This window comes from Notolabrus celidotus, chromosome 15, assembly GCF_009762535.1.
Source record: "Notolabrus celidotus isolate fNotCel1 chromosome 15, fNotCel1.pri, whole genome shotgun sequence".
NCBI lineage: Eukaryota > Metazoa > Chordata > Actinopteri > Labriformes > Labridae > Notolabrus > Notolabrus celidotus.
This window is the reverse complement of record NC_048286.1, coordinates 18,225,620-18,246,192: the sequence shown is the minus strand read 5'-3', so window position 1 is coordinate 18,246,192 and position 20,573 is coordinate 18,225,620. Positions and strand designations below refer to the sequence as shown.

Here is a 20,573-nt window from a genome sequence, read left to right as displayed (position 1 = left end):
ACTTTTGCAGGTAGGTTGCAATCTTTCCACCTGTTGAAACCTCAATGACCTGAACTCTTGAAAGTTTTAAACATTTTAATGAAAGAGGAAAAAAATACAGCTACTGGTTGATCTTGTATTAAACATTTACAAAGGTAGAAGTATCACATCATTGGAAATAATGACAGAAAAACACCAAAGCAGATTTTTTTTATATATTGAAAGCCAATTTTTTCACTGTTTGGACTTCATCTGCACCCATGACGAGGAATCAGAATTAAATAGTTTTACACAAAAATAGCTTGAATGTTTAAAATGAATCATTTAAGTATTAACAAAAAGCAAAAGCAGGCTCTTTACACCCCTCTGAGGCAGACATGACACTGACTTGCCTTGCGTCGCTGCTGGTCAGCTGCCTTGATGGTCCCAGGCAACTGAGTGACAAACTGCTCTGTGGGACTTACAGTAGTCAGCCAAAAACTGTACAGATTAGCAAAGTAGTGGCAGGAACCGCGTGCACCCTGGCACTCTATTAAAGGATGAGCCCGGAAATCCTTCAGGCAGCTACCTGTAGAAGTCAGAGACTGGCCCCCACCCTCGTCGCCTGCCCCTGTGTGCTGAAGAGAAAGAGAAGCAGGTATATGTTAGGTTAGTTTATGTCATGCACAATGAAGCTTTTTCTTTTTTTATCACACTCACCAGTAGGAATGAGTATCCTGTCCACAGACCTCTCCAGCCATGTGGGCATGCAGGGACGGTGTTATCCTGGCTGTGAAAAGCCACTGCAGGTGATGCTGTCTCACACACCACACAGCGGCTGATGTGGGATCTAATCTCCTTGCCAAACAGTGGCATCATGGGTATAGAGGCAGTGGTGGAAAGCCAATAGGATTTGTCGTTGCGGCTGGAGTAGTGGCAGGCTGCTTTGTTACAATAGGAGAAAGGCATGGTGGAGAACATGGGGAGGCAGGAGCCAGCCTGGCCTGCAGAAAGATGAGAAGAAGAGGGTAAAAAAACAAGATGTAGCTAAAATTAGACTGGTGAATGAACTGGTCTCAAGACATCAAATAATGTATGTAGATGCTGACCCATGTCTTGAGTGTGAGCTTTCTCCTGTCCCTCCAAGTAGACTAGACTGTAGCCCTCCCAGAGGGCACTGCTACCTTCAGGGCACCCAGGCACCTGAATGGACTGGCTGTGAATCACCAAAAGGAAGCCTGACCTCAAGGTGCCCCTATGGCCTGGCTCACCTCTGTTACCTGGTGGACCTGAGGTACCTGGAGCATAAAGGGGTTATAATAGCAGTAAAAAAAAAGTTATGTGAAAAATCGTATAATTGAAAGGTAGATACATTCATATATAAATATAAATATGAATATGAGGGTTTAACATATAGCCTTGTTTAAGAAGGCATAAACCCTGCTGGTAGAGATCTCACAACAGAAGTCTTTCACTGTCCTGCAAAAATGATTACCATAATTGACCAGTACAAAGTCTTAAATGAGTCATGTTTGTGTCTGATTATTTACCTTGAGGTCCTGGAAATCCTTGCTGGCCAGCATCTCCTTGGTCTCCAAGAGGACCAGTACGACCAGGAGGTCCTGTAGTACCAGTGAGGCCCTGAGACCCCATAGGACCCTTCTGCCCTGTAACACACAGATAGAAACAAACAAGGAAAAATCAAAACACAAACACATACAGAAAACTGAGACGTTTACATATGCACATAACCAAAAACAAACAAGTATATTATCATTAATTATTAACTTCCTTGCCTTTACGTCCTGGAGCACCTGGAGGACCACCATAACCAGGAGATCCTTGAGATCCTGGCAGACCACGTGGTCCTGGGGATCCAGCAGGAATTCCTACAATGGGTTTGTTAATGACATCACCAGGAGGACCCCTGACACCTTCAAGAAAGACATTTAAGAGTTCAGCAGGGGGCAGAAAGCAAACAGACATCTGTTTGTATACAACTATGTGCATATTTTTTTAGCATTGGTGCCAACTACCTCTGTCACCAGGTGAGCCTCTTACTCCTTTGGGACCCCAAGGCCCCTGGTCCCCTCTCTGACCTTTGGGTCCTAGGCGACCCCCGGGACCAACAGGACCGTTACCACCTGTCAGAATGCAACATCATTTAGAGTGTATTAAAGTGGATGTTTGAATACTGATGGCAGAAGTTTTGTCCTGTTATCTACCTTTAGGCCCTAAAGGGCCTCGGTAGCCCTGAGATCCAGGAGGTCCTGTGGATCCTGTGCTTCCCCTCCAACCAGGTAACCCAGGAAGACCAATTGGGCCTTGGTCTCCTTTGGAGGGAATGCTGCTCCCTGGAGGCCCTGGGTTCCCTGGAGGACCTGAAACACAAGCATCAAATCCCAGTTAGGGATGTTCCAAAGTGACTGGCTCACTAGTTGGTTTAATTAAGATTTTAATTGTAATTAACTGACTAGTTTAAAGATTAAAAAAACACTTAAAACAGTTAAAATTAAGCAAAATGTATTAAACGCAGCTTAGCAAGGGATCACAGAGACAGCCGGTAAAAATGTCAAAATATTATACCAGGTGTTGGCTAAAATTAGCAGAGCTAGCACCACCAGTTCTTGGTTCTCCTTGCTGGTTAATGTCCACATGCCTGTGTTGGTAACACACATGTTGTTTGCCAGTTTAACCAGTTAATCTACCTACATACAACAATCTCTTCATTTCAAGATGAAGATTTGCTGATGCCATCCACCATCTGTGCTGGTTTACATCCAAGTCGTAGAGCATCATAGCATTATAGCAGTAGCCGTAATTGGAGCAACAGCCCCACACAAGGCCTGGTCATTATTTTGGGCATCGCTAAAAACGTTGATGATTTGTAAAAAATACAAGTAATTCTGGTTCCAACTTGCGAGAGTAATGATGTTTAATCGTTTAGTCGGCAGTCCTGAACATAGACAAACAGATGGACCTTCATAGGCACACACACACCTGGAGGTCCTGGAGGTCCTTCATATCCTGCATCTCCCTGAGGTCCTGGTGAAGGTGTACGGCATTCTATGCCAGGGTAACCAGTTTCACCTGGAGGACCTGGAAGACCTAGGAAATGAAATACAGAAAAAAATGATCACATTAACTCAGAATATGCAATGTGAAGAGGAGTGGATCATTGAACCTATTCAACAAACTGAGAGGGACAAGATGGAAAAAAATAAGTGATACAATGATAACAATAATACAACACCATCTGGGTAACCAACAGACATAAAGGGTTTCAACTGTCCCTTTATTCATCTGCCAATTCAGACACATTACACAGAAGATTAACTATTTATAATAATAGAGACGATACCGGTACTGCCAGGTGGGCCCTTCTGGCCTTTGGGGCCATTATAAGTGGTTCCTGGAGGTCCTGGGAAGCCCCTCACACCTTTGATGCCTGTATATCCCTGTGGTCCTGGAGGGCCAGGGATACCTATGCCTTGAAGTAAGATGAAAACAATCAGAAGATAGATTAACATAGCATATTTTGTTTTTATATCTACTGAATTTGGTCAATTAAGTTTTGCGTCATAGTTTGCTGTGGTTTTGTACAGTTTTTTTACAGCTCAAAATTCAGCTTAACTAAACTTTTTATATTTAATGCAAATTAAGTGGATCAATAAAGAAAGACAATGTACTTTATGTTTTAAAATGAAAAAACGTATACCAATAAACCCAAAATAAAAGACGTACAAAGAAATGAATGCCTAAATATATTGAAATGTTGCTGGACATTTTAATCCTGCTTACCACTTGCTCCTTTCATTCCTTTTGGTCCTCTTAGACCATCCAGTCCATTGAGACCTGGTGGTCCATGGGGCCCTGACATAACATAACCATAACACAACATAAGAATAACCTTGTTGGATGTATTTCAGACTGAAATGTGCTTTCCTGTGGTAAATAACCCTGATATTTTGTTTCTGCATGTTTTCTTTTTTTCTGAAACTGTACTTAAATTAACATCATAAGGAAAACCATCTTTATAAACTTATCCAATTTAAATCAGTTGCATGTGTGTTGTTTAAAGTCATCCAAATCTACAAAGCCTTTAGATTGTGTTAAAGCCACATGATAGCTAATATATATACACAGTATATATAACTATAAAAACTATTATGCCAGTTCCACACTTCTCTGAAGAAGGAGGAAACAATTGATATTACGACAGTACCTTGAGGCCCAGGTGGGCCTGGTGGGCCTAGTGGTCCTAGACCTCCACTATGTCCAGGAACACCTGGAATACCTGGACGACCTGTTGGGCCGCCTGGCCCAGGAAAGCCTGAGTGACATAAAGAACAGAGCTCAAACCTACATCCGTCCATTATCTTTTACAGCTTAACACGTTCAGGGTTGGAGGGGAGTTGGAGCCTATCGCAGATGTCATTAGGCGAGAGGAGGGGTGCAGCCTGGGCAGGTCGCCAATCTATCACAGGGCCAAAATAAAGAATTAAAAGGCACCTGCCCAGCCGGAGATTCATACAAGGGAACCTTCTTGTTGTGAAGCAATAGTGCACTGCACTGCACATGACTACAAAAATACAACATTTTGGGATAGAAGAAAATGAAGCAGATGTTTTTTTCCTTGACTGAGACTTTATAATAATTATTATAATTGTTCATACATTGTGAGAGATTTATATTATAAGAGAACATATTAATGTGCTTAGTGCTTGAATGCTCTAACACTTGAGTCTTTTATTTCTCTGAAGTTCTTCTTGATGATGTACAACTGTGTGACAATTGAGGACAGGGTGCAACTTCCTATTATTTTCCTGATACTGTTCACAAACTAACATTTCTAAGATTAAATACAGACTAAATCAGCAGCATTCCTTCAGTTATCCACTTTTAAGTGTTGCAACAGTATTTAAGTTTTCTCCTTTAAGTCTTTAAGAAATCACCTGGTCCTCCTTCTCTTCCTGGATCCCCTGAGTAGCCGGGTGGTCCAGACTGTCCTGACCTTCCTGGTGATCCCGGGTCACCTGGATCTCCTGGACTTCCTCTGACTTGAAGGTAATGAATTAATACAATACCAAGTCTTAAACACTGACAAACCTGCTTCAAAACAAGTAAAGCTTACAGCTTTTAATTAACTTTTAGTTTTTAAGTTGATTTATGGGTCTTCTTCTCAGTATTGAATTGTCTTTACTCACCACAGGGTCCACTGTCCCCTGGCAATCCTTTAGGTCCAGGCAGACCAGGTTGTCCGTAAGAGTGTCCTGGCTCACCTGGAACAGATTTAGACATGATTTAGCATTTTCAGTTGAACTGAGTAACACAGGTATGACTGAGGCATTTGTTTTAATTGTTAAATAAATGGAAGTGCTGTATAAATATGAATAAATATACACATTCTCTCTCTGACTCACCTTTGACCCCTGGAAACCCCGGTAGACCTGGGATACCTGGTGGTCCATAAGGCCCTGGATCACCCTTTAATAGATACCAATACAAGGAAACTATTGAATCCAACCTCTCAGACTGACAAGTGTTAAATCTGCACACCAAGACCACTCATTTACATGTTTACAAATGAAATGATAAATAATTTTGAAGCAAAGAGGAAATGTGCTGTACTAGTATGTCTGCTTTTTTTTCACTGTATTTGGCTCCTGGACAGATGAACAAAAAAAAACTGAACACAAATACAGAGAAGGACAGACAATAATAAGTTAATTTTGTACCGAATCTCCGTCATTTCCAAGATATCCTCTTTGACCAGGGAAACCTTTCACTCCAGGAGGTCCAGGAGGTCCTGGTCTTCCTCCCCTTCCTGGAACACCAGGGTTGCCTTTAAACCCTGCAGGACCAGGCCACCCATTTGGACCTGTATCACCTGGAATCCCCCTTTGGCCCTTTGAGCCTATGCGCCATAAAACCAAATAAAAAAATAACATCTTCTATTCAGACGATAGATATCTGTTGTTGTGAAATGACTGACAGTTAAAAAAGGAGCATTGATTCAAAAGACTTTACTGACAGATCCGTTACCTTGAAGTCCTTGTTGTCCTGGTTGTCCCCTCCTCCCATAAAATCCTGATGGCCCTTTGCTTATATTTCCAATCCTTATTGGTCCTGGTTCTCCTGTTGGACCACGCAAACCTGTAGGAAACACAAAGTTCAGATTTATAAATTATCTGTCAGATTCATACAGTACTTTAGAAGTGTACTTAAATAATCTAAATAGAAGAGCAAACAATTTGGCTCCTCATTTTGCCTACCTAATTCATCCTTATCCACTACACTGTACACTGTGGCCCTTCTATGCTGTACCATGCTGGTCTTACGGAAATCTGAGTGATTACTGTGTCTTCAGAGTATTCCATTTGTTAATCAACATTGAGCCAAAGCACCTCATAAGCTTTGATTCAAAGACTTACCTTTATAACCAGGATGTCCAGGATCTCCTGGGGCACCTTGGCGGCCAATAAAACCTCTCTCTCCCTGTATACCGCTTGGTCCTGGAGGTCCAGGATGACCTAGTAAACTGCTGGCACCAGGCCTTCCAAAGTAGCCCCTTTCACCTGGATGAATGAAAAGTAAAAGTGTCACTTCAGTTAGGACATAGTCAGTCAGGATATAGAATCGACACGAAGGACTACAGATAAAATAATGAAGACTGGAAGTGGTCAGTGATAGTGGTGGTGGTGGTAGAAATGTAGTTATCAGATGTTATAGCTGTAAATGATACCAGTGATTTACCTTTTGGACCATGTCGGCCATCTACCCCAGGATCTCCTGAGTGGCCAGTAGTCCCTCTTGATCCAGGTGGTCCTGGCAAACCTGGAGGACCAGGGAAACCTTGTGGTCCCTTATGTCCATGACCAGGGGGGCCCGTATCTCCCTTATAACCCTTATGACCAAGGGAGCCTGTGCAACATTACAAAGTCAGTGAGAAGAAGGGTTGGTTGATCATGCATTCACAACAAAATGTTAATGAATATGTTCCAGGAAGAAGTTTTGAAGACATCAAGAGTAATGAACAGAATATTTGCAAAATTGCATTTTCCTGCCATGTGCCCCCCTCATATTGCAGTGTGAGGAATGCACAACCTGGTGGTCCCCTCAATCCAGTGTTTCCTGGAAGTCCTGGGGGGCCTTGAGGTCCATGCTGTTCACACAAGGTGCAGGGTGGTCCTGGATGACCAGTGTCTCCAGGGTCACCATTGTCTCCTGGGTTTCCTTTACAGCCTGGGCGTCCAGGCTGGCCTAATGAACCTGTAATACAGAAGCATTAATGGTCAACAGATTCCCATATAAATGAAAGAAAAGAAAGTAAATTGTACAGAAATCTTTTATTTTCCTGTGATGTAGGCCTCATTAAATACGTTGTTGATATATTTGTTGTTGGCCTCTAAATTAAGACAAAACTCACCAGGAAACCCTGGGGTTCCAGGAGGGCCAGGGAATCCCCTTGTCCCCACTGCTCCAGAGCGGCCAGGTGGGCCTGGTACACCTGGCCTGGCTGAGAAGACCTCTCCAGATGCACCCTTCCTGCCTTGTGGTCCTGGTAATCCAGGAGGGCCATGAGGGCCATTCAGGCTAATTCCACCTGGACCTGGGTTACCTGAATCCCCATTCAAGCCTGGAGGTCCTTTGAGGTCAGTAAGAGAGGTCAGTAAGTGTACAGACAACCTACTTAAATATATATTTTTTAATCTGTGCAACTATGTGAATCTTTAAATGTCTACAATCTTATAGCCACAATAGGTAACATTATGTTGTTACAATCTTAATTCAAATGAACATATTTTGAAATGGTATGCCACCAACAACTTTAAATACAAATATTTTTGCAAATAAATGTGTGTTTGATCTTTGTCTGTGAGGTTGGGTTGTTTTTTAAAACTGGTCCTGTTTGAATTGAACAACCAATCAGGGTTGGCTTGAAAGTAGCATCATTCAGTGTCTGGGTGACCTACATCAGCAGCGCTCTCCCTTTGTCTCATTCACTCTCTCCTCTCCTTTGTGGTGCTGACAGCACAGTGGCTGCTTACTGTTACTTTAAACCTTGAGCCTCCAATCAAGATTGATCATTGAAACATGTTTATCATCTGAATTGGAAACATTTCAGTGAGGAAATACCTGGTGGTCCATGTCCTCCTGTTCTAGCATCTTCTCCTTTCATTCCTTTTGGGCCTGAATGTCCCTGACCTCCAGGCGGACCGTCTCTTCCTGGTGCACCAGGAAGCCCTAGAACGGACCAAGGATAAAGTAAATACCAACAAGGGTCATGAATTATCTTTCTTTTTTAACATTTGGTTTATTTGTTACCAAATCTGCCATCACCTCTGGAGCTGATTGCTTAAGAAAACTGATACACCTATACATATAACCAGTGATGTGAGCAATCAAGCGACACATAACTGCATTAAAATTACAAAAATGTGAAAAGACTTGTGACTCGTTCCTTTACGTCACATAGCTGACAACTACATAATCCGACTCAGCAGGGGAGGTTACACATCGACCTGGAAGAAAAAGCATCTCGCACAGTAAACACACACAGTGGTTGATCATCATTCAGGCTGAGCTTTCTGTCTGCCAGCATTTGTTGTCCCTCCTTGAAGGGACAAGACTATTGTGGTGGGTTGCAGTCTATGAGCAGGAAGGGAAACTAGTCGTTCTAATCTCACAAAGTACCTAACCAAACCACTTCTATAGTTTCCAGAGAGCATGGCGCTGCAAGGGACTGTGTTTATATAGCACTTTCTCTAGCCTTCTGACAACTCAAATCCCTTTTATATTACAAGTCACATTCACCCATTCATCCACTGATGGCAGAGGCTGCTATGTAAGGGTCCGTCAGTATTAACGAATAGGTCATACACCAATAGCAGAGCGACCAGGGACAGTACGGGGGATAAGTGTCTTGCCCAAGGACACTTCGGTGTGTGCACAGCTGGAACTTGGATGAACCTCTGACCTAAAAGCGATCGAACCCAGACTTGTAAGTCATTTTCAGTAACTTGGCCAACATTGCCTGTAACACTTACCTGGTACACCTGGTTCTCCCTTATGACCAGGTGACCCTTCCTCGTTTTCATGACAGCATGGATCAGTTTCACCTGGTGACACGTGTCAAAAAGTTATTTTTTTATATAACTTATTGTAATCATCATTCTACACTGTGACTCCATGTAGGGCACTTTGATTGAAAGCACTCTTAAAATAACGCATTATTATTATTTAGTTTTTAGCAAACCCATAGGAAGGAGTGTAATCTAGTCACTGACCTGGGGGGCCTGGTTGACCAGGTCGTCCAGGGTGGCCATGGTTTCCCTCACTTCCTTTATGTCCAGGTAGGCCTTTAGGGCCTGGGAAACCAGGACCTGCAGGGCCTGAAGACCCTGGTAAGCCTTTGGGTCCAATAAAACCTGGATCACCTCTGGGACCACGTAGTCCAGTATATCCAGTACCCTGAAAAAAAACCAACCTGTAAAAAGATTGCTTGTAAAGCCTGCTGCATACATTACAGTTGTGGCATTATCATGTACACACTCACTGGTGGTCCATGGTCTCCTGCTGGGCCAGGTGGGCCATCACGCCCTGGCTTACCCATCGCACCAGGAGGACCAGAATATCCAGGGACTCCTCTGTCTCCCTTGGTACCTTTCAATGAAAAAAAAATCAAAGACAGGAGACATTAAGACATACAAGTTGAATGACCATTGGTTAAAACATGTGTGAGGCTGTTTGTTTTTCTCATTGGACATAAAACACAAAGTTTCCATCAAACAAATCCAACTTTCTTTTTATTTCTAGCTACTGTTGTACTAAATAGACTGTTCAGAATGCGACACACTTGTAGAGCTTGTGTCTTGAAAGGTTTACATACCTCTAAGAAAATGTTAAACTTGTACATGGAATAATAATGTGTACAGCACAGGTTTGGATTTAGATGTTTACCTTTAAAGTCAACCACAAAAGAGTCCCCTTTTTGACCCTTCAGTCCCTGCAAACCAAGTGTTCCTTGAAAGCCCTTAAAAAGAAAACACAAAGTTGAATGTTTTTTTTCTACTTATAATTTTATTGATCAGAACAAAAGCATAAGAACACATTTCTTATGCATGAATTTGCTTGGAAATACACATGAATTTAATTATGTGACAAAAAACGGTATTTTTACATGTTTTAGAAAATTGCTTTCGCTTGTGAAGTCTTTATGCCCTTACTTGTTGTCCTCTTAGACCCTCATCGCCCTTTGGTCCTGGGTCTCCCTTCAGTCCTGGGCTCCCAGGTAACCCTGGAGGTCCTGTGTAACCAGTTGGACCAGGAGGGCCAGGGTTTACTGAGCCACACTCGCAGTTACCTTCGCAACCTTTTGGGACACATATGAAGAAGAAAAGTAAGAATATGTTGCAGATGGATCAAACACTATATAACTGCACTCATTCATCTACACAGTTACCTCTACACTCACTCACAGCAGTATTAGAGAGCAGGGTCATCTCCTCTTTTTGAGATCAACTAAAGCATGTCACAGTTGCGGATTACCTTTAATTCCATTGGGCCCTGGATTTCCTTTGGGTCCTCTAAGTCCGGGGTCACCAGGATCTCCAGGGGTGCCAGGCTCACAGTAGTAATCTGAGGATTAACCAATGACAAACATCTTTAGCTGCTTGTATTGAACGGTTGAGTATCAAAATTGATGGATGCATTTCATCTGAAATAAGATCTCACCTCCACATCCTGATCCCACCATATCAAGTATTCCACATACAAACAGACAAGTCAGAAAGTAAGTCCAAATTCAAACATGCACATTAATAAATAATGAAAGGACTTTTTCATAATTGATTAACATACTTTGTACACTATTTTGGAAATGAAGTAGAGGAAACACCAAAGTACCTGGAGGACCCGGAGGGCCTGTGACTCCTTTATGTCCAGGGAATCCTTTAGTACCCTTTGGACCAGGATATGGGTTGATCTCAAAGTCGCTGTATCTTCCAGGCTCTCCCTTATAACCTTTTTCACCAGTTGGTCCTTGTGGACCAGGTTGGACATTCCCCTCTGGGGATGTTAGAGATGGAGCAAACTTTAAATAAGGTCAGATACTGTGAGATATCCTGAGTGTGATGTTACAAAAGGAGAGAAATAACCAGAACCATGGAGAAAGGATGAACCCTGACCTGGTATTATTAACCCTGGTGGGCCGGGGGGTCCTCGTAAGCCCATTACCCCGGAATCACCTGGAGTTCCAGGCAGTCCAGGATAACCACGGTCACCTTTGGGACCTGAACCACACAGGTAAAAAGGGACAGAAAATGAGGAGAGGATACAAGATTACTTTCATACAGTAATGATGGTTACTGACTAACTGAACTTAACCATATCATTTTTTGTTACAACAGTGTGCTCATCCAGGTGTGGTTTGAGAAGTCTTTTAATTCATACAATTGTAATTAATTACAAGTGTTTCCACTGATGGTTGAAACAGATACAAATCTAAAAACATGAAACCCTTCCAATCAGTAGTTTTGTGTTTGATACTCCTTAATAAAAGCATTCTGTACAGGGTATACCAAAAGAATACTGTTTGTGGTTTCACTGACCTAACAGTACGATAAAAGTAGTAGACAACGAAAATGTAATTCAAGAAACATAATTTTGAAAAATGCTGTCATCACATGGTTCTAACAGTAAGGATGGTTTGGGTACTGCTGTGTCTTTACCTCTGGCATCCCCTCCATCCTGAAACTCAGGGGGTCCAGGTGGACCTGTATCTCCAGGGTAACCCTGACAGACATTGAAAACCATGGTTATTGATTAAAAAAAACTGACTCATGAACATAATATGTCTAACGAGGAGAATAAAACAGTCATTGTCATGACATTTTTTTATTTCTGTCATGTATTGAAATTACACCTCTATACAAAGATACTGCTAAGATGCCAGCTTCCTAAGAACCACATCATGGTTATCACACTGAGCACATAAAGTTTCCCCACTAAAAGCACTGTACTGTTCCAATATAATGCTGACTTCTTTACAGAAAACTAGTCCCTCTTGGTACCTAACACAAGCTATCTAATTCGGATCAAATTGCGATGCAGGTTTATTCCACGTTAATCAAGCTCACCTTTGGCCCAACTCTCCCTATGAGCCCTGGAAGTCCTTTCTCTCCAACCAAGCCCTGGAAACATATCAATGTACTTAACCAAAAAATACATAAAGGGTAAAGTACAAGGAACACTTGAATGTATTCTAGGTGTACCTCGGGTCCAGGTGGTCCATCCCGTCCTGGAAATCCTGAAAGACCCTAGAGATGGAAACAACAAAGAGAACATTGTATCACTGTGTATGCAGTGTGTTCTTTTCTTTCCCCCCTTTTACTGCAATTCTTTTAATGCATCTTTATGCACTGAAATGGGTTGCACTTTATTTTGTTGTACAATGTTCAATGATAATAAAGATATATCATATTCTATGCTAATTTTTTTTATTTGTTATAGTTTCTGAATTAAGTCACTTACCCGAGCTCCAGGAAAACCAACAATTCCTTGCTCTCCTTTAGTTTCTTGACGGTAGGAGTCTCCTCTACCACCCTGACAAGATAAAACACAAATCAAGTACCTCTCTCTCTCTCTCTCTCTCTCTCTCTCTCTCTCTCTCTCTCTCTCTCTCTCTCTCTCTCTCTCTCTCTCTCTCTCTCTCTCTCTCTCAGATTCACCTGTATGATTAGCATCAAAACTCACCGCCATGCCCTTTGGTCCACAAGATCCAGAATAACCTTTTTCTCCCTAAGAAGCAGACAAGAACAAAATGTTAAACACAGAATAAAAAGACTGGAAAAAGATGACCAATTATAGCTTTGCCTCACCTTGTAACCTTCGGGTGGAAGAAATTCAGGAGGTAGTTCTATGACTTCTTCAGGTCCTTGTGGGCCAGGAGGGCCTTGCTCACCCTGGAATAATGAATTAAAGAGGTGGAGATTTTCTGATACATCCATATATGCTCATATACAGAAGTATATAGATCTCAATGCAGGGCAAAACCTCAGTGCAAGGCTTTCAAAATCCAAAACAGCCTCTTACATCATCTCCTTTATTGCCTGCCAGTGATGCTCCAGGGTCACCCTACACAACAACCACAAGTTCAGGTAAGTAAGGTACTGTGTTTGTGTAGATATGTGAATGAATGCATCTGCACATATATTTTACAGCATGCACAGTCAAAGACAGTAAAACAGGGACTCACTGGTGGTCCTCTCGCACCTCTAGGTCCTCCCAAGCCCTTATGAAATCACATACATATGTAATGTATCTCTGATATACTGTTCCAGACTTTACATGTAAAGCATCATTCCCTCTTAATTATAACCTACACAAATAATAAGCAATACAAAAGAGAAACCTATTTTACCTCAAACCCAGGAGAGCCAGGAGGGCCTGTGAAGCCTTGAGACCCTCGGCTTCCTTTTCTTCCCTGGGCAAAGAACAAGCAAATATTACATAGCAATGAAACTAAAACGAAAGCTGGGTTTTCATCAAGCAGATTGCACAGGATTTAACCCTTGCTTTATTTATCTGCAAACTGTTACAGTCAAAGTAAGAAAGAAAAACCTACAGGTAGGCCAGGCTTTCCATCTTTACCGGGATCCCCCTGTAAGACCACATTAAATTGAGATGATGATGATGATGATGAGAATTAAAGATGATTATGTATACAAACACTGTTAACTGAAAAATCAAGACGGGTAGTTTGGACACCAGTGAAGCCCAGCCAATCAGTAATAAGCTCTTCCAAACTTGTGGAACTTACGGGGAGTCCTGGAAGGGCGCCATCATACGAAGGTTCCCCTTTGATTCCTTTAGGCCCAGGAAATCCCTGCCAAGAGGAGAGGGACATGTTTCCATTCGAAATATAAATACATTATATATATTTTTAATGTGTTTATCTATTATTATAATTATTTAATTTTGGGTATCTCTAATAATTTACCCCCCTGAATTGCCTTCACTACCTTCTCCCACCCAGTTTATCTCAAACTACTGTCCTATTTCCAATCCAATCCACTTTATTCATAGAGCACATTTAAAAAAAAACAATCAAGTTTAGCAAAGTGCTGCACAGTTAAAACACACAGAACATAAAATGCTGTCAGAGAATAAAAAAGAATAAGTACTATTTGATACAATTATACATACAAAGAGACAAACGCCCACACACCCACACATACTCACACAACCCCCCCCCCCCCACACACACACACACACAAACACACGCACACACACACGCACACACACACACACACACACACACACACACACACACACACACACACACACACACACACACACACACACACACACACACACACACACACACACATTATTCTCAGTAATGTTCACTTGTTGTCTTGTCTTTCACTTTTTGTCTTTTGTGTATGGTATTGTCATGTCTCGTATCGTTAAGCAACACTTTAATTAAAAAAATAGTAATAAAAAAAATAAAAAAATAAAAAAATAAATAGATAAATAAATAAATACTTTATATTATAAAGGACCAGATGTAATATTACATTTTTATAGTGCTGCATCCCAAAACAGTTTAAATTTGTATGTGGTGATGTTTACTGTATGTTTTTATTGAAAATCAATAAAAAAATTTGTTGAAAAAAAAAAAAAATCATATTCTGGTTTGACTTTTGTTCCATGTTATAATGGAGGAGGCAGGCTTCATAACCTATACTGCAGCCAGTCAACAGTGGGAGCTCTAAAAGATTTGGCTTCATTCAGGAAAGCTGTTGTTCTGTCCATTATTTTATACAGCCTAGTCTCCTGACAAAACAATACTAATATTTTCTGATTTCTGAATGCCCACCAAAAACATCAGAAGGGGACCTCTACTCACCGGCGGCCCATGGAGACCATCCAAACCAGAGTCACCAATGTATCCTGGTCGACCCCTTGTCCCATTACAGCCATCTAATCCTGTTAAACCGGGCTCACCACCAGCTCCAGGGTGGCCCTGAATGAAACAGAACAATTATGTTGATGAAGTTTAATTGCAGGGCATTAGAAGTAACATGTATAACCCATTGACTCTATTTGAGCATGATATGGAAATGTTTCTACACTGCATTCGTAGCTTCAACCCTGCATAGCATTTTTGATATCTCATAATTACATAGGTTCAGATGAACAACTTCAGTTTCTATCAAACACAAATACTTGAGTCATGAAGAGGCAGCTGTCTAAGGCACAGAAAGAGATCAAGACCTCACTTAGAATACACCATGAAGAGTCCACTAGAGGGCACACCAGGCACATTCTTCAAATCACTGCAATATTCATTGTTGAGTCTCTAATAATGTTGTAACATAAATGAACAAAGGGGGATGCTACATATAGGATACATTTTCAGTTACCCTTTATTTACAGTTAATTCTAAATTCATTTTGGGGAATTTTGAAGTGATCAAGAAGTCTGTAAACCCCAAACAGAAGAAATCCAATCAAGTTTTTCTGCTTTTTTTTTTTATCAGTGTGAGCAGTAAGTGTTATTTTCCAAATTAAGGTTTAAATTTGTGACAGTGGTTTACTCACTGGTAAGCCATCACTCCCAGGGTAACCAGGAACACCAGTATCACCCTGAAATGTACAAAGAAAATAAGTATCATCAAGTCATTGCAGGGTTATATTGCCCTTCCATTTGCATTATTACATGCAGTACATAACACATAATTAAACTATGTAGATTTATGATGATTAATTTTACATGCATGCAATGTGTGTCTTACTTTTTCTCTCTTTCCATCTTTGATTAAATGCATACAGACAACATGCAAATAGAAACACACACTTACACGTTGCCCTGTGGTCCCTGCTAGGCCATATGGTCCCTGTGCTCCTTCCCTGCCTTTCTCTCCAGGTTGCCCCTCACGTCCCATTGGTCCCATTAGTCCGCGGCCGCCCTGCCCGCCTGGCTTTCCTGGAGCACCCTGTAAAGATAAGAATGAATGTTTATTTATCACCAGCTAAAACAATAGTTGTAATTTACATTTAAAGGATTAAAACAAATGTTTCCTAAGAAACAAGTTGTCAATAATGGCCTGTATGAAAGTAGAATAGTTTAGCAGTAATGATACATTGTGCAACTTCAGTTTATGAAATGCTGCTGTCCTCTGTAGGACCAATCATGGAATCAAATCATTTGTAATTCTGGTGAAGAACATCACCACAAATTCAAACTACTATCTTCATCAGTTGGAGTGTGATTGAAAATAAATAACAATATGAAAGAAAGAGTTCATACCCGGGCACCTTTAGCAGGAAGACACCGACATTCAGTGCAGTCTCTACCTTCACATGGGCCCTCTACTGCACCCTGGAAAAGAAAACAGACTCCAACTATAGGTCATGAATACATTAAGACTCTTTATTACTATTTATAAGAGAGAAGGAGACAGCATTAGGCTGTGTGTAGTTGTGTTTCTGGGCTGTGCAGATTACAAAGCCAGGCATATCAGATAAGGCTGTGGTTTGGGCATATCTGTCATTCCTTAGAGTGAGACAGTGTTGAGAATCAGCCTTGAGAATTAACGTCCAATGGAGACTGGACACTCCTGATTAGAAGACTTTACACAAATCAGCGTTCTCACAAAGACTCGGGAAGTAATAAGTGCTCAGACCTTGATAAGAAAAAATTTCACAGCACTTCCCATTCTCATAGCACACTTACATGGTTCTGAGAAACTAATCTCTAGGTCCACACTTCCAGATGCCAAATGTTCCCACTGATGTGTGTGAGCATGTGTGTGTGTGACACTAACATTTAGTAGAGTTTCCTCAAAGCTTGATAAATATTTTGACAAGTTTAGGCTGGGGGAATTTCTGTCGCGCATCTGCTGTCCCATTTTCACTTTTGATCCTAACACTCATGAGTCGGCCTATATCCTGTATCTGCCATAAAAAAAATACAGCAGTTGGCTAGGTCTTAGACAAGCTTTTAAAATTCAATGAATTTGTAAAATTGGAAATTTGCAGAAGAAGAGTTAATTTGTTTTGAACTTCAGCATCAGCAGAATTTAAAAAACATCACTGCCAAATTAGTTTTATGATAATTTTTACCTCATTAAGGCCGGATTAAAGTGCTTGCATCAGTACAATTTACAAGCACATAATGGCAAACGTTGACGTCACGAAATTATAGCCCAATGTATATTTCTAGGTATGTTCAGTAAAGAGCTATATATAGCCTACGAATATTGTTGTCAAGAGTGTTAATTATCAAACATTCAAAACCAAAACTGGAACTATAAAACTTCATTGGCACAGACATTTGAACAGTACTGAAACATCGATACTTCCTATACCAGATCTTTGTGCTCTAAATTGATTCTCAAATCAAAATATCGATACTTTTGATACTTCAGTCATTTGAGGTAATGTATATCATTAACAGGAACACAGTGGAAAGTAACTAAGCCATTGAGATCTTGTCTAAATGATACGCGGTTGGTGGGAACGACTAGTTCTAGTTCTTAATAATTAAACAATAATTTATTGTAATGGTTTTATTGTTTCACTTATTTTCTTTTTTTTCTGTTTAAAACACCATTTTCACGTATTTTGTATGATTGTGTCCTCTGTTTGGTTTTTATGTTGTTGTATTAGCTTGGCTATATTGTAAATTAGGCCGCTACCTCGATATACTTACGAGTTTAAAATAAATAAATAAATAAATAATTTACTCAGAAATACACTGTGGGGTGCTGGTGGCCTAGCGGTCTAAGCGCCCCACATGTAGAGGCTATAGTCCTCGTCGCAGGGGTTGCCGGTTCGATTCCCGGCTGGTTGACCATTTCCTGCATGTCTTCCCCCGCTCTCTGCTCCCCACATTTCCTGTCTCTCTTCACTATCCTATCAAATAAAGGCAAAAAGCCCATAAAATATAACTCTAAAATAAAAAAAAGAAATGCACTACTGTTTTAGGATTTACCAGACACATTAGGTGTATTTGCACAAAGTATCGGTATCGGATCGGTATCCGATAGATAGCAGCCGGAATTTTACTCAGTATCGGTGGTATCGAACATCACTAATTAGCAGCCACAAACCGCAACACCGCATGGGATTCGGCAGTGTCACGAGACTGGTTGAATGAGAAGAAAATGCCAGCAGAAAATGAATTAGGAAGAGGACCTCATACAGGTACTGTTCACATTTTCTTCATTTATTAACGTTTAACGTAAAGTGACATTAGGACTTATAATGGGCCATACAGTATACTTAACCCACCTGCCGTACATTTGATGAGTTAAAAGCTTGACTTAAGTGGTTAAGAGACAGTCTGTGGTTGTGGGCGGAGTGTAGTGAAAGTTAAACTGGAACTAACATTTCCTCGGAACAACTTGAGGTACTACTTTTGAAAATTAGCGTTATAAAGTCATATATATTACTTAGTTGCTTAATTTTCTTTTATTATTTAATTATTTAATTATTTGTTATCATGTTTTCATTACGTAGAATGTAACCTGAAGTACAAAACCCTGATGTTACACACTCCAGTACACTAGGTGACAGTCTGCACCATTACAATTTTTGTTTGCGATCCGCCATTAAAGTGAGAGAAGAAGTAGATGAAAATTAGCGTGTCCTTAGCAAGCGGCAACCTCTGGCTGCAGGAAATGAAGCCCATGCGGAAGTGTTAAAAACTGCAGTTCATCAAGTGTCCACTTGAGGCTGGCTCTGGAAGTGCCAGAAACCACATACATGCAAATTCAAAAAAGCTGATCTTCACAGCAGAAATAAACATGTTAACAGCCTGGTACAACAGACGAGTGTAGTCTGGATAGCTCATTTCTCGATCGGCACACACTGTAGGGGGGATTTTTTTCATTATGCGGCATCTTCGAATATATTAAGAGTACAAGTTTTCCATTACGAGAGGCACAGCTGACTTGATTGACATGCAGGATCACTGCAGCTGTTGGCTAGGATGCACAAAGTCCACCTCTTTACGTCACACTTGCTCAACAGCAGTTATGTTGAGTTCAACATTTTCCAATAGGGCTGCCGCCGCCGATTGGCCTCAAAACAACGCTCCAGAACAGATGGGTGACGTCACGGATACTACGTCCATAATTTATGCAATCTATGGTCCTTAGCTTGGTTGCTATGAAGGTTACCTCACAATATTATTGCATTCCCTTTGCAATACATTTGCTTGCATTACTTTTGCATTAATTTACCTGCAATGTTTTTTCTTCTAGACTGTAAAGTACATTGATTACTTGGCTTGAGTTACTGCAAACTTAAAGAGGAATGTCTTACTGCATTGAGCTTCTGCACCAAGAGGACCAGGACAAGGATCCACCTGTGAATAAAACATTTACAAAATGTAACCACAGACTAAGTTCCCCAGCTTCTGGATTCCTTTGGACACATATGAAGGTAGGTTGCATACCCTGTGACAAAAAATACATCATGTTTGTATGTTGTAAACATAGACTGTATTAAGTATGCAGTCTATGGCTGTGAGAACACTGCTTGCTGATCTACTCTAATCTCTAGTTTGCCCTCATGAGAGGTAACAAGAATTTGGCTGACCCAAACATTCATCAGACTGCAGGTGACACCACAGTCTGTGTTTGTGCAGATGTGTATCACACTCTAGTGGTGGAGGTCCGTTTGTATACAAATTCTATATACTGTAATGCAATTAATCAGACTTGTTGAGCATGTGAGTAAACATGCAAGACATGTGTTTGCCTAAATGTAAATAGATATGCCAAACAGGGGATTTTAATACCATCAAACTTTACATACTTACTAATTAATTTACTTACAATGTAACAGAGCTCAGTGACCTGTTTAGTTTTTCTGCTCACTTAAAGAAACATTGATCTATAGTTTCTGGTGTGTCGACAAGCTATGAGACAGTACAGCTCAGTCAGTATAACTTCTCATTAGATACCCTCAACAGATATGGGTGAGATATCAAAATGAAAATAGGAATGTCTTATCTCACTTATTAACCGTGCAGTTTCTATTTGCAGTGAAACTCACGTGAGGGGTGTGGATGAAGTAGAAAAGGATCCCATCTCTCCTCTAATCAGTCTTCTTAACAGGTGAGTGTCAGCCTCAGTGCTGCCCCCTGTCGGGGAAAAAGGAAGCATTTAACACCAAAGACACCTGTTAGTCATAGGCCATGTGGTATAATCGGACAGTGACATTTTTTATTAGATCAATGTAATACATGCATGAACATCAGTATTAGACAGATAACGAATATTCAAAGAATATCATGTCCTTCCTCTCAGGTAGGCTCTGTTTGTACAGAAGCTTAAAGCCCATCTACACTGTAGGTAAGGGTAGCTCATCATGCACGTTAAAAACAAATATTACAACTCACCAAATCACAGAAGATCAAATCAATCTTCATGTGCAGTCTGATGCATCCCCTGCAGGAAAGCCTCTGACAAGATTCAAACTAACCTCCTGCCTTCTGTATCAGTGAAAACTAAACAGAGTGTCTGTCACTGTTTGCAAGCTTGGGGAATGAGATGAGGACGGTGAGGATGATTGGGGTTGAACAGATTAGGAAAGAAC

The 20,573-nt window shown here is 40.9% G+C and overlaps 1 protein-coding gene across 1 annotated transcript; it reads right to left on the bottom strand.

Annotated features, from left to right (window-relative positions):
• Positions 1-57: 57 nt before the first annotated feature.
• Positions 58-20,540, bottom strand: LOC117827056 (collagen alpha-4(IV) chain-like). Its single transcript, XM_034703514.1, has 48 exons — positions 20,377-20,540; positions 20,031-20,118; positions 19,296-19,338; positions 16,276-16,347; positions 15,827-15,961; positions 15,567-15,611; positions 14,873-14,989; positions 13,781-13,846; positions 13,586-13,621; positions 13,382-13,444; positions 13,217-13,252; positions 13,054-13,095; positions 12,840-12,923; positions 12,715-12,759; positions 12,493-12,564; positions 12,234-12,278; positions 12,099-12,152; positions 11,691-11,754; positions 11,148-11,252; positions 10,867-11,028; positions 10,696-10,704; positions 10,510-10,599; positions 10,188-10,333; positions 9,922-9,994; positions 9,518-9,624; positions 9,249-9,432; positions 9,009-9,080; positions 8,098-8,205; positions 7,388-7,606; positions 7,066-7,230; positions 6,715-6,882; positions 6,393-6,536; positions 6,004-6,114; positions 5,697-5,875; positions 5,382-5,445; positions 5,166-5,240; positions 4,914-5,018; positions 4,184-4,291; positions 3,760-3,831; positions 3,320-3,448; positions 2,959-3,066; positions 2,184-2,339; positions 1,995-2,102; positions 1,755-1,892; positions 1,509-1,625; positions 1,068-1,256; positions 679-962; positions 58-596 (listed from the first exon to the last, which is right to left on the bottom strand). Exons 2-48 carry the CDS (start codon positions 20,063-20,065, stop codon positions 336-338), a joined length of 5,010 nt encoding a protein of 1,669 aa, XP_034559405.1. The 5' UTR covers positions 20,066-20,118; positions 20,377-20,540; the 3' UTR covers positions 58-335.
• Between the last annotated feature and the right edge of the window lie 33 nt (positions 20,541-20,573).